The following is a 12,314-nucleotide window of genomic DNA, read 5'->3' as shown; positions in this document are numbered from 1 at the left end:
TGCATGGTAAGAGGAAAAAGAAAAACCTTGTGATAAATTTGAGTCCTCTGTGTTCTCCTTCTACACTTTTGCAGCTGAAAGCTTCATCCTGTGCAGAGCTGAGCTCTTGGGTGCTCTTGGTTCTTGTTGGTTTTCATGGCAGTGGAGTGCTGAGCAAATTGCCTCATTCAGGCTCTAGGACTCAATCTCTGTTTAAACAAGGAGCTGTGCAAAGCAGTTCAGTGTCTAAACAGAGCAGTGAGTGCCTATCAGCATCTGACAGACTCAAACAGCACAGAGCTATTAAAAACTAGAGGAGGAGACACAGGACAAGGAATTGATTCATTGCCAAGGCCAGAACTTGTTCAAGTTTGTAACTTATATCTTGCATGTTCCCATTTTTATGACATTTGAGTACTTCAAAAAAAAACCCAACCCAAACCAGCTAACTGTGATATTCGTGTGTTTTGATCATTATGGCACTCTGGCCAAACTTTAAAATGTTGTGGAGGCTTTGGTGAGCCATCCTGTAAGGCTAAATTTGCTACATCCCCTGCAGAGAAGTGTCTTTCACATAATTGTACTGCCATGGAAATTGGGTTTCTTCAGCTGTGTGTGTTCAGTGGAAGATAAACAGTCCAGGTCTCTGAAAAGGTACTGGTTAAGGTAGAAAATACTGCCCACATGATCTCCTTTTTCCCCATTCTGTGACTGCCACTGGGTCGTTTTTGCCTGCTTTAAAGACCACAAAACCCCCCCAGACACAGAGAGTGTTTTACTTGGTGTTTAGTGTGATGAACTCGACATGGTTTTGACTCTCAGATCAATCAAAGTGAATGATAGCTTCTCTCATCTCCCCACCCCAGAACCGAGGCTGCAGAGGTTTCCTGTGGCTACCATATGTTTCTGATGGGGCTGGCCATAAACTCTGGTGTCCCAAATCCTTCTCTTGTGTGCAGCCATCAGGCAGGATGGGCTGAAGGGCTCTTTGCTGTGTCCTGGCAGTGCTGACACAAAGGCTGGCTGCAGAATCCCTGCAGTTTGTCACCATGAGGCAAGCAGGGCTGCCAGCAAAGGCCAGCGTGTGACATTTTGCCCACCGTGTGCTGCTCACAGGACACTGACATTTGCAGCCTCTGGCCAGCACAAAACCTGCACAGTGTCTGTATAGAAGTTTCCCAACCCTTTCCTCTCAACAAAAGCTTTCATTAGTGGAAATTCGAGTTCCAGGTATTTATCTTTGATTCCACACAGCAAACTGAGTTAAATAGGTCAGATGGCAGCAGAGACCATTGGGGATGTCAGCCCTGGGAGGGGGAGTGAGACTGGAAATCTTCTCTGACCTTTGCATGTACACTGTTGTTTTACAGACTCTTAAGGTCATCAACCAGTCTGAGAAAACCATTTATAGATTTCAGTCGTGAATGTCAGGCAGTCTTTGGCTAAGGCTGCTCTGTGAATTGAGGGTCAGAGAGAAGATGGACCTGTAATAAAATGGTATCTTGGTATTTTTCGGCCAAAGGGTGGGATGTACAGAACTGCAGAAAATATTGCAGGCTGTTATGAAAAGATTGGAAATGCATTTCTGATATGCAGCTTTCCGAGGGTTCTGCCTTTCTAAATTAGACTTTAAAGCTTCTCTTTGCTCTTAGTGAAAAGGCTGTGCCTCCCAAGCAGCTATTTGTGGTTTATACACGTGTCTGTTGTGTTGGTAATCCTGAGGAAAATGGAACAACCTGACAGATGTTGGATAAGGCTTTAGGATGCAGAGGTCTAATCCTGGGTTCTGATTGATGCAACTAAAGCAAGGAGTTTTACATGTGGTTAATGACACTGCACAAGCATTCACCCTTTTCATTCTGGGTGAGTTCCCTGCAATGAGCTCTAGCATCTAATCATGCTCTGTTGGAAATATTTTTTTTATCCACTTTGAATTCCCACCGTTGAGTTTTGGTGACCATCCTGTTGTTTTTGTGTTTTCAAGGAGTGCAGAGGCTCCTGGTGTACCTTTGTTCAATCCTTGCTTTAGGTGCTTGTCATGTTCCTGACAGCTCTGAAATGCCTCTGTTCTGCCTGTGCTGCAGAACAATGGGGCAAGTGTTCACTTCTCTACTAAACCCAGCATTGTCTGTAGAACTTCACTGAAGATTTGATCTCTGGTAATACACAAAGGATAAATTCATTAAGGATATACTGTCAAAATGTGAGAGGAGTCTCTTTAATAGAATATTACTGCAGTTTTTCATTTAACAGTATACTGGATGAATGAAGTTAATCTCTCCCATTGAAATAAAGCAGGAAATTTGTTCACAATAACTGATTTATAGTATCTCCCAACAATCTTTGCAATGTGGTTTAATTGAGCTCTGATCTAGGCTAAATAAGATTGTGTCTCTATCTGGGCTTAAAAGATGTTTGGTTACCAGACTCTGTACTCCCATATAAGTGAACAGGAATATCCCATCCCAGGTCCATCTGTAAAATTCTGCAGGTCCAAACCTATCCTTGGGCTTCAGCTTTCAGTTCAGGGAACTCTGGATTTAAAAACAAAAAAACCTGCTAGAATAATTTTTTTAGCTTTAATTTTGTTTGATGAAATTGCCCTCACCAGGTGCTCACAGAACATTTGAGAATAGGCTGCAATTTCCCTCAAATGTTTGCTCTGTGGATTTCTTTGCCAGATTTATTTTTAGCTTCACAAATTGGTCATCATAAGCATTTGACACTTGACATTGCCTACTGTGTGCAGTTGGTCCAGGAGTGTCTCTGGCCCCTCAGAGGATGGGGAAGCAGATCTGATGGGCACACGTGAGGGACAGAAACTGTGGCTCCTGCAGCTACCCTGACATCCAGCTGATTTTTGGAATGGTCACACAACTGTAGCTTTTAAGCCAGAAGGGATTGTGAGGCTCCAGTTATCCCTGGAACTTGTGCTGAGAAAAATGTGCCTTTAAGGGGGGAATCCAGTCTGGATGTGAAGACAAGGACGAGCCATTGCTCCCTTTGTTGCTCTATTTAATCACCCTCACAGTTCCAAATCTGTTCCATATCCTGAATTTGAGCTTGTTTGGTTTAAGATTCCACTCGGCCTTTCCATCAGCAAAATTCCATTTTTCTGGATGTTAAGAAGAGGGAACTTGGAGGGGATGAGAGTACAGCTGAGGTCATTCTGAGGTCTAAGTGAATGTATTTGCTGAGCTCTAGTTCTGAGCAAAATATTGCTGCAAAGATTTTGTACACTGTGAAGTCACTAAATGTGACTGGATGTGGTGCTGGCACAGAAAATTAAGGGAAAATGAACCAGCAAACATAGCTGTTGACATTTTGTGGTGAAGGAAACATCTGTGCTGGTTGAAGTGAATCCTCTCTACTTTCATTCTTTCCCTGTAGTTCCTGAGCTGGAATTTGTGATTTGCTCTGCAGGAGCAGGACAGGTTTGTGGAAGATGGAGTGAGAAGAGAATTCAAGGATGGGGATTTTGTGAGGGCATGGTTTGTGTGAGGATGTTTGCTCCTCTGGGTGCAGGGACAGGTGGCAATGGGTGTCCATGGAAGGAACAGGGATGATCTTTTAGAGCATTTGCAGGATTTCAGGTGATGATGGTGCTGTGAATAATACCAGGTGGGATTTGTTCCTTAAAACTCTGATGGCGTGGAACAAAAATTAAAATCAGTATGGTGCAGCATTCAGTTATAGCTGGGTGCAGGAATGGAGGAAAGGTGGTGCTAAAGCTGTTGGAGAAAGGAGGGAGAAGATCCTGCCTGAAAAGTTACAGAATTCTGGGTGACACAGCAATCAGCACTTCTGCTCTGGTTTGTCCCCTTTTGCAAGGGACAATTATTAATTAATGTGCCTCTGGGGGCCAGACAAGGTGCAGGGAAGGCTTCTCACACCACTCCTTTGCATGGGCTGGTGTCTTCTGCTCCTCTCTGACTTGCCTGGCTCAGAAGCTTCTGGCTGAGGGGACAGGCAGATGGTTGAAGGCTCAGCAAACATCAGGCACTGAGGACCCGTGGCCATTGGCCAGTAATCTCCCACCCACGAGCTAAACCCTTAATTCCCTGCCCAAGAGAAAGTCACTTCAAACCAACCTCATAAAAGAACAACTCAAAGATATTCAGCTTTTATGACTGTTCCAGTGAATCCAGCACCCAGGGCTCCAGCTCCATGTGAAATACCCCGAAAGAAAATTCCTCTTATGCTGGAATCCAAGAAATAATAATAATAATACAGATCAGGAGTCGCTGTTTCCCATCCAGTGAGCTCACTGGGTTGCAGGAATTTGAGCTGCTGTGCCACACTGGAGCCAGTGATGTGCTTAGCAGATGCCTGCTTGGGTTCAGATGAAGTGCTGCAGAGCCATATGATGCCAGAAGAAGGATTAAAAAGTCACCAGGCTGTTACAAAGAAGAAGTAATTACTTGTAAGCCTTCACTTTTGTTCTTGGCTAATGCTGGTTTTGTTTGATGGTTGTTAACCTCTTCCATGCAGGACTTCATCTCTGGGCAGCTGTAACTCCTGTTGGATGATGGAAAGGGGTGTAAAGCATTTTAAAATGCAAAAATCTGTTGCAGAGCACCTGAAAGCATTGATATGCAGAGCTGCTTTTTTTAAAAATCAGTTTTTCAGGTAGATAAACACTGCTTAATGGTTATGTGAAATAATAACTTGTGATGTGAAACTGAGGAAAACCCATGGCATCTTGTTTAAATAGATTCTCTGATAAATTAAAGAACTTTCGAAACGGAGCTGATCAAGCATACAAAAATGTTCTCTGGAAATGTTGGTAATTAATTATACCAGGATGGCAAAGTTACTGGGTAGAGATGAAGAGAATAGAACAAATCCCTGAAGTGATGGCCTGCAGTTGCTGATGCATGGTGTTGGGATTCTAAAAATAAAATGGCCAATTTTAACTATCAGTTTTAGCAGTAAAAGGCTTAAAGTGCTTAAATAAGTTGTCTAAAGTACAGCCTTCAGTATAGAAATATAGGAATCCATTATGTATGGTATGAAAGTGGGTGGAAATCTTCAGACTGCAATAAAAAAAAAGTGAAGTCTCTCTTTCTTTTTGCTGTCAGTTTGGCCACATGGGTTTTGCTGTTTGTGTTCTAAGGCAGAAGTTGCATGACTGTTTTTCTTAATATTGGGCCAAGTCCTACATACCTCATGCATGTGATTAACCCAGGATAAATGAAGTGCCTGCAAAAATGAGCCCACTGTCTGTCTGAGGATAATGTGCTGCAGCAAAAGTCCTGGGAATTGCACAAAAAACAGCTGCAAAGTCTCAGGCTTAGATCCTGACCAGCAACCCTTTGAAATCACAGGAATTCACTTGTCTCTGCAGCCTGCTGAGTTGATTTCTGGTTTGTGTGGCTCTGCTGAAAGGCAGAGATTCCCTCAGGAGCAGTGTCTGGAATATCCCTGGTCATGGAAACACTGCAGCAAAACTCTGTCTGTGTGCTGAAATCAATCCGTGCTTTCCTTCACCAGGGGTTTCTGTGCTTCCCTTCACCACAGCTCTGTGGTACCACGGGGCTCCTGGCTGAGCAGCAGGACACCTAAGGAAAAAATTCTCATCAGTCACCAAGTCACATTCAGTAGCCAGACTGACCAAGAAATTCTTGTCTGGCAAAGCAGTGTTTTAATTTAAGAGAACGTTGGCATCTGTCACCTAAGATGTCAGTGGCTGCTTTTTGCAGGAGCAGATCCAGCAGGCTCATCCAGGGTGGGTGAAGGGGCTTGGAGAGGAAACTCCTCCTGCATCAGTGACCCAAATTCTTGTTCTGCTGCTGGACCAAAGAAATCTGTAGGTTCTCCTCTTTCCTTGAAAGGGCCATGGCCCAAAGGGGATCTTCCTTGTGTTCCTTTTAGAAGTGTTAGAGCCTGACAGACTCAGGTAAGGGAAACCAGTCAGCTCAGGAGGTGACATTTGTAACATCTTCAGCAGAATTAAAATGTGTGCCAAGGATCAGAGCCTTGCAGGGCTGTAGCAGTGGGCCAAACCAATGTTTTATGTTTTAAATGTGATTCTGCCTGACACAGAGGATGTTGTGCTGACAATTCACTGCTTCTTTTCCTATTTTTACTTTGGTTTGGTTTGTTTAAATTTTTGCCCAGTCATGGAAGTTTGCTCAGTTTTGAGAACAGTTCCTATCATCCAGTGGTGGTGCATGAATTAAACATGAGTGAACACATCTTAATTCCTTATTTCAAATTTATGGCTGCTGTCCTTTGGGAGTTCTGACTTCTTCCTCCTCTACGTTTGTCTCCTTCTTTTCTTAATTACCTCACACCTTCCTTGCAAAGCCCTTCCCTTCCCTTCCCTGCACTCTGGCACTGCACACTCCAAGGGCTGTAGTGGGGCTGGCTGTCAGCAGCCATTTGGTGTCATGACAGGTATCGATTGTTTATTCGTTACTTGAAAACATTTAATTAAATTTGCCTGCATAATTAGCACGTTAGCAGCCAGACATGCCAGGGCAGCAAATGTGGTTTGCAGCAATCCCCAGGATGCTGCCCTTTGTGAAGGAGGTGGCAGGACAGGGTCTCTGTGGGGTTTTTGGGGATCCTCAGGTGTTCCTGAGTTTCCAGATGAATCTGTGCATTCTGTGTTGTCCTTCTGGTTACCTTTATTCTTTAAAGAGCTGAACCTACACAGAACCTTCAGTCCTGATTCTGATGGGATTTCCTGAGAGCACTGGAACTGAGGGCAAGCTCTGTTTTTTCAGTACTCAACAAGTCCAGCATTAGATGCATTTACCTTCTGTACCTACAGCCAATCCCTTCAGTCTGGGTTGTAAGTGTATGACAGAATCAAGATGTATTTTAAATCTTCTCCACTCTTACCTACCCTAATTTTGACAGTACATTTACCTTTCAACAATGTGCTATTAATCTTAACGGGAAAATATTTAGGTCAAAAGGGATCTGATGTTCAGCTGAAACTTGAAATTGGCCAGCATGTGCTGATCCTCTCTGTGTGCATTTTATGTATGAGTATTTGTTGAAATATTCTGGGTTGTGATGCCCATCTGCATGTAAAGAACATAGGAAACTGAGATACTGTCAGGATTTTGCCACAGAGATATGGACTATAGTGCCAGGAGCAGTAATACAAGAGCAAGGTTATGTGACACAGAGAGTGAAATGGTTGTGTGTGAGAGTCCTTAAAAAGCAGTTTCTTTGCCCTTAGAGCAGAAACTCCCTTTGATCCTGCAGGGCTGGTGATCAGCAGTGATCTTGGTCATTGGGCTGTCCTGACATTCTGCATTTTATTTTCTTTTGCAAACGTAATGCAGAAAAGAGTTATCTCTATCTAAACACGGAACTACCCTGTAAATAATTTTTGCATGGAGTAATGCCAGTCCCTAACTTACCAGGTGGCCCCACTGAAGTTGTGCTAAGTGTCCCTTGGAATCCATAAGCAGCCTTGGTCTAACTCACCTTTTCTTTTATTAGTGACAGAGTGTCGAGGGGTGCTGGACAATAATCAGCGATTTTCTTCGTTACCGACGTACCTACCCGTGAGCTATCGCCTCTTCAACGCCGAGACATCCTTCTTCCTCAAAGAAGCCAACCAGGACTTCATGAGAAACTCCAGTTTGCAGTCCAGGGTGGAGTCATTCTTCCCATACAAAGCCAAGAGACCTCCCGTGCTAAACGCCAGCTACGGCCCCTTCTCGGTGGAGCAGGCGGTGCCCCAGGACTTGATGCTGCCATCCAACCCCTTCGGATCCGCCAACAAATTCCCCTACAACTGGAAGCTGCGGGCCTACATCCTGAGCAGCAAGATCTACCTGAGCAAGCCCCGTGTGCAGGTGCTGTTCCACGTGGTGGGCAGGGACTGGGACGAGCAGAGCCCTGAGGAGCGGCTGCCCTGCCTGCGCGTGTTCGCCTTCCGCGAGACGCGCGAGGTGCGCGGCAGCTGCCGCCTGCGCGGCCACCTGGGGCTCTGCGTGGCACAGCTGGAGCTGCTGCCCGCCTGGTTCAGCCCCCCCAGCGTGCTCAGCGGCCGCAAGAAACAGCTGGAACAGCTGGAAGGGAGCCCCGTGGAGCTTTACTACACGGTGCAGCCCGGGGACGAGAAGGGCGAGTGCACGGCCGAGGATATCCGCAAAGGTAACGCCATCCGGCCCGGGAAGGATGGCGGGGATGAAAGCGTGGCTCACCTGCAGAGGATTGGCTCTGTCAGCCTCTACCGTGGCCAGGAGGCCTCCCAGCTCACGGAGCTGAGGCTGGACAGCAACGTGGTGGTGTGGCTGCCCTCCAAGCCCGTCAAACAAGGGGAGGTGGTGAACGTCTACGTGACCATCGCCAACAACTCCACGGTGGATCAGTTCATCCTCAGGTAGGGAGGTTGGCCGGGCGTGCTGCTGGCACGGTGTTGGGGACATGGCGTGAATCTCATGATCTGAAGGTGATCCACAGTGCAGGTCGCTGCCAGTGGCTGACACATTTTCATCTCTCGTTTTGCTCTTTGCACGCTGCCAGGAGCATTGGGAGGCGCCGTCTGCGGGAGTTTGTCGCGCGTGTTTGTCACGGCCCCACAGCGAGCAGCCAGGCACAGAGCTGCTGCTCTGGCAGGGCCATTTCTGTGCCACCACAGACAGAACGGCAGCAGAAAAAAACTTCTCTGCTCTATGGCGCTTTTAAAACCAGGTTTTCATTGCACAGGCATGGAGTTAGAATGTAGAAAAACTTCAATTACCCGCTTTTCTGTAAGTGCTCTGGCAGAGCTTGCCTCTCCCACACGCAGAGTGGTTTTGTTAGGAGAGCTCTGTAGGGAGGGTTTAACTATCCACTTGCAGTTAAGCAGTGTTTGTCTTTGGCAGCACATTGGTCCTTTAAATAAAGCCCAAGGTGTTTGATATTGCTGCTGCCTGTAAGGGACCGTTAGAAGTGAGTGCCATTATTTTGGACAGGAGTGGGAAGACGGGAACTGCCTTACTGGGTCAGATCACTTCCCTTTTATTTTCATTTTTAGCAGTTTTCCTACCGATCAGATGAAAATCCTTTGAGGATGACAATGACTGGGAAACTTGTTAATCACTGAAAAATTTGATGTGTCTTTTTTTAACTTGTTACCAGGCTTTAAATTCAGTGGAAATTTCCACGGTGATAAGCAACAATTGCTCTCTGAAGCCTCAGGGAATCAGTTTCCCAAAAGATTGTGCACATGAAAGAATTTATTTCTAAGGCTTATATGAATTAGATTAATACACAGTTGACAACCACCGAGGAGAATAGCCTTTAGAACAGGAAGTGTCGCTTGGCAGATAAAAGGCTTTTATTTGAAAAAAGGGGGATTTTAGTCATCCCAGAACCGCTGTGGTGTTCGCAGCTTTGGTTAAATTGGCGAGATAATCTCCCAGACACCTGTTTACTGAGTGAAACCTCCGTGCTAGAAGTATTTTCTGATGTTGTTACTTCTCTTCTATTGAAAATCCCTTTACACAAAGTAGTAGAAACAGAATACTTTCACACACAACAAACGTGGCTGTGGTGAAAGAAGAAATGCAGAGGCAGTGAACTCTTTTTGGGTGTTTGTTGGGTGAATGGGGCTGGGGATCACTCTCTGGAGGTCCTTGTCCCTGTCTTTATTTTCCTGAAAAGGGAATTGAAGATAAACAAGCTTGTTGAAATCTGGGGCTGTATTTCTTTGCTCAGAAATGAAGCTGGCTGAGAGGTGCAGGAGACAGAGATGGGAATGTGGGATGTTGGAAGTGTGACTTGCTGTTATGTACAGAGAGGATTGGCTTTAGTTTTGGGAACATTTATCTGGACTGCACAGTCTGACACAGGTTGTTGTATTGGTGGTTCTGTGCCAGCACAAATGCAGAGCTCAGGCTGTGCTCTCGTGCTGGAAAAACTCTTTTAGTGGAAAGATGATTTGCATTTTTGCCTAACATTTCTTTGAACCAGATGCAAGAACACAAGAGACTGAAAAACTAAGATTTTTTTTTTTTTAAAGTGGTTTTTTTTTTATTTCCAGTGGGGATGGGCCAGGTGGCTGTTGTCATCAGGTGTAGTACAATGAATGACTGTCTGGAAATCAGCCCTGTTCATGGTGCTTCCTCCTCTCCATGACCAAGGCAAGAAAAGGCTCGTGAGATGTTCCAAAGCAATTTGGAAAAGGTTTGGAATCTCACAGGCCTGGTGGGCTGGTGCAGCTGCCAAGGCACCAAATGGGAGCTTGGCTTGAGGTGTGCAGGAGGGGACTCCGTGTGAAAGGAAGGAAATGGTTTTTAGTGGGTTTTCAGTGCAGGGGGCACAGGCTGTGTGAGCTTGTGAGCTCTGTGGTTTGTTCTGGTGCCTGCAGAGCTGCTCCCAGTGGCAGAGCTGGTGAAAGGCTGGCCAGGCCAGGTGGATTCCTGGTTCTATGGTGGAAATCTGATTTTTTTTTTTTTTTTTTGAGGGGTGTGGAGTGTGAGCCAGGAGTGTGTGTGCCTGGGAAAAGAGAGCCCAGGGAGCAGCAATGCATATGCTGGGGTGCCTGGGGGTCCCCTTGACCTTCTCTGTGGCCATTTGCCTGCTTGGAGAGAGCTGTGTGCTCTCATCCTCCTGGGTTCCCAGCACAGCAAGCCCTACATCCTATGACATGCACTCACATTTAATCATCCCAAAGAAAAACACACCACACGTTATCCCCGGGCACAATGGGCTTGTTTATTTTCTGCTCCTTGTATATTATTCATTGAGATATTGCAACATGCAGAGCTGAAGCAAACAGCATGTGATCATTGCTTGGGGGGGGGGGGGGGGAAATAATAGCTACAAATCTTCTCTGGAAAAAAGGGAAGCAGACTGGTCTGAATGACCTCATAGCCACAAATCATGGCAATTGAGAGCGTGGCCTTAAATTGTGTCTTAATTCAGAATCCTGGTGCTGTATCTGTGAGTTTATCTGTGTTTTTAAATTGTGTCTTAATTCAGAATTGTGGTGCAGTATCTGTGCATTTATCCGTGTTCTTGAGTTGTGTCTTCATTCAGAATCCTGGTGCTGGATCTGTGAGTTTATCCACGTTCTTGAGTTGTGTCTTCATTCAAAATCGTGGTGCAATATCTGTGAATTTATCATCCCAGGAGCACCAGTAAAGCCCAGGAGGGTGACTGGTGTGGCAGGAGTGAGGTGGGTTGTGCAGGGTGGTTAAATATTTGCAGCATTAATGCTGTGGCAGCACTGTGTGGGTAACCAGAGCTCCTCCTTCCTTGCCCCAGTGAGCACAGGACTGTTTTGGGAGCAGTTCAGAGCATCCTCAGAGGTTGTGGGTGCTGTTCCTGTCCTGCTGTGGCACCTCTGCTGGGTCTTTACAGGCATTTTCTGTCTGCAAAGCAGAAAATGCAAACAGTTGGTCAGCATCACCCCTGGGAGTGTTCAGTCCTGTCACTGCAGGACTTTGATTTCCTCTCACGGAAGGGGTTTCAGGTTTGTCTTATGTTATCAAAAATAATATGAAGGGGAAAATCTTGATAAGAGAGCTGAAGGAGGAGGAAAATTCTGCCCTGCCTTCCTACCACTGGATTTCTGGGCTCCCAAAAGAGAGATGAATGACACTTGCTGCTGATGGTACAGTAAGGATAATTATTGTTACCTCTAGCAGTTGGTAAAGTATGAACTGAAGGAAAGAAGCATCAGTACAGGAAAGAAAATAAAAAAAAAAACAAAAACCCAGCAGTTTTAAAAATGAAGATCATTGAGGTCTTGTATCCTTCCCAGAGCTGCCACAGCAGAGCTCCCAGGGCTGGTTGTCACCTCTCCAAGTGCTGTTACACTCTGCTCTAACCTGGACCATCATTTTGGGTGTATTTTCTGCGTGGATTAGAAATGAAAATCCTTAGGGCACGACCCTGTTCTTGAATGCTTTCCTGAGCTACAGAAAAGGGAAAGAGTCATAACCACACTGAAAAGATGTTTTGTGGGGTTGGCTTCCAGGAGGTGACACCGGGTGTGACAGCTGGGGTACCCGAGGGTGAGGAGGGGTGAGCTGATGAAGGCATTGAAAAGGTTGTCCTGTGTTTGTTCTGGAGCTCTAAATACCCCTCCAGGTACCTCCAGCACGGCAGCAATCCTGCCAGCTGCATTTCGTGTCCTGCCACCTTTGACTTGGCAGAGCAGTGTGCAGCAAAAGGGGAGTGCTGAGTGCTTTGTGTCACTGCTGGGCAGCACATCAGCTCACTGTGCTGGGCCACATAATCTGATTTACAGCACCTCTGGAGCAGGAGAAACAAAGAGAAAGGGGATGAAGTTGTTACATCCCGATTAAAGAGGTGTAACACAAGTGGTTTTTTTCTTCCCTTCAGGCTTCCTGTTACAGATTTTGCAGTGCAGCTCG

The 12,314-nt window shown here is 45.8% G+C and overlaps 1 protein-coding gene across 1 annotated transcript in view; it reads left to right on the top strand.

Annotated features, from left to right (window-relative positions):
- Positions 1–12,314, top strand: part of TMEM132C (transmembrane protein 132C) — a 176,547-nt gene that overhangs the window by 44,907 nt on the left and 119,326 nt on the right. Inside the window, exon 2 of the mRNA XM_088175890.1 lies at positions 7,441–8,329. Coding sequence (XP_088032016.1) covers positions 7,441–8,329 — 889 coding nt within the window. The remainder of the gene's footprint in view (positions 1–7,440; positions 8,330–12,314) is intronic.

Source organism: Sturnus vulgaris, chromosome 19 (assembly GCF_052056855.1).
Source record: "Sturnus vulgaris isolate bStuVul1 chromosome 19, bStuVul1.hap1, whole genome shotgun sequence".
NCBI classification, from domain to species: Eukaryota; Metazoa; Chordata; class Aves; order Passeriformes; family Sturnidae; genus Sturnus; species Sturnus vulgaris.
Note: the sequence above shows the minus strand (reverse complement) of the source record. Positions and strands in the feature narration are given on the sequence as shown.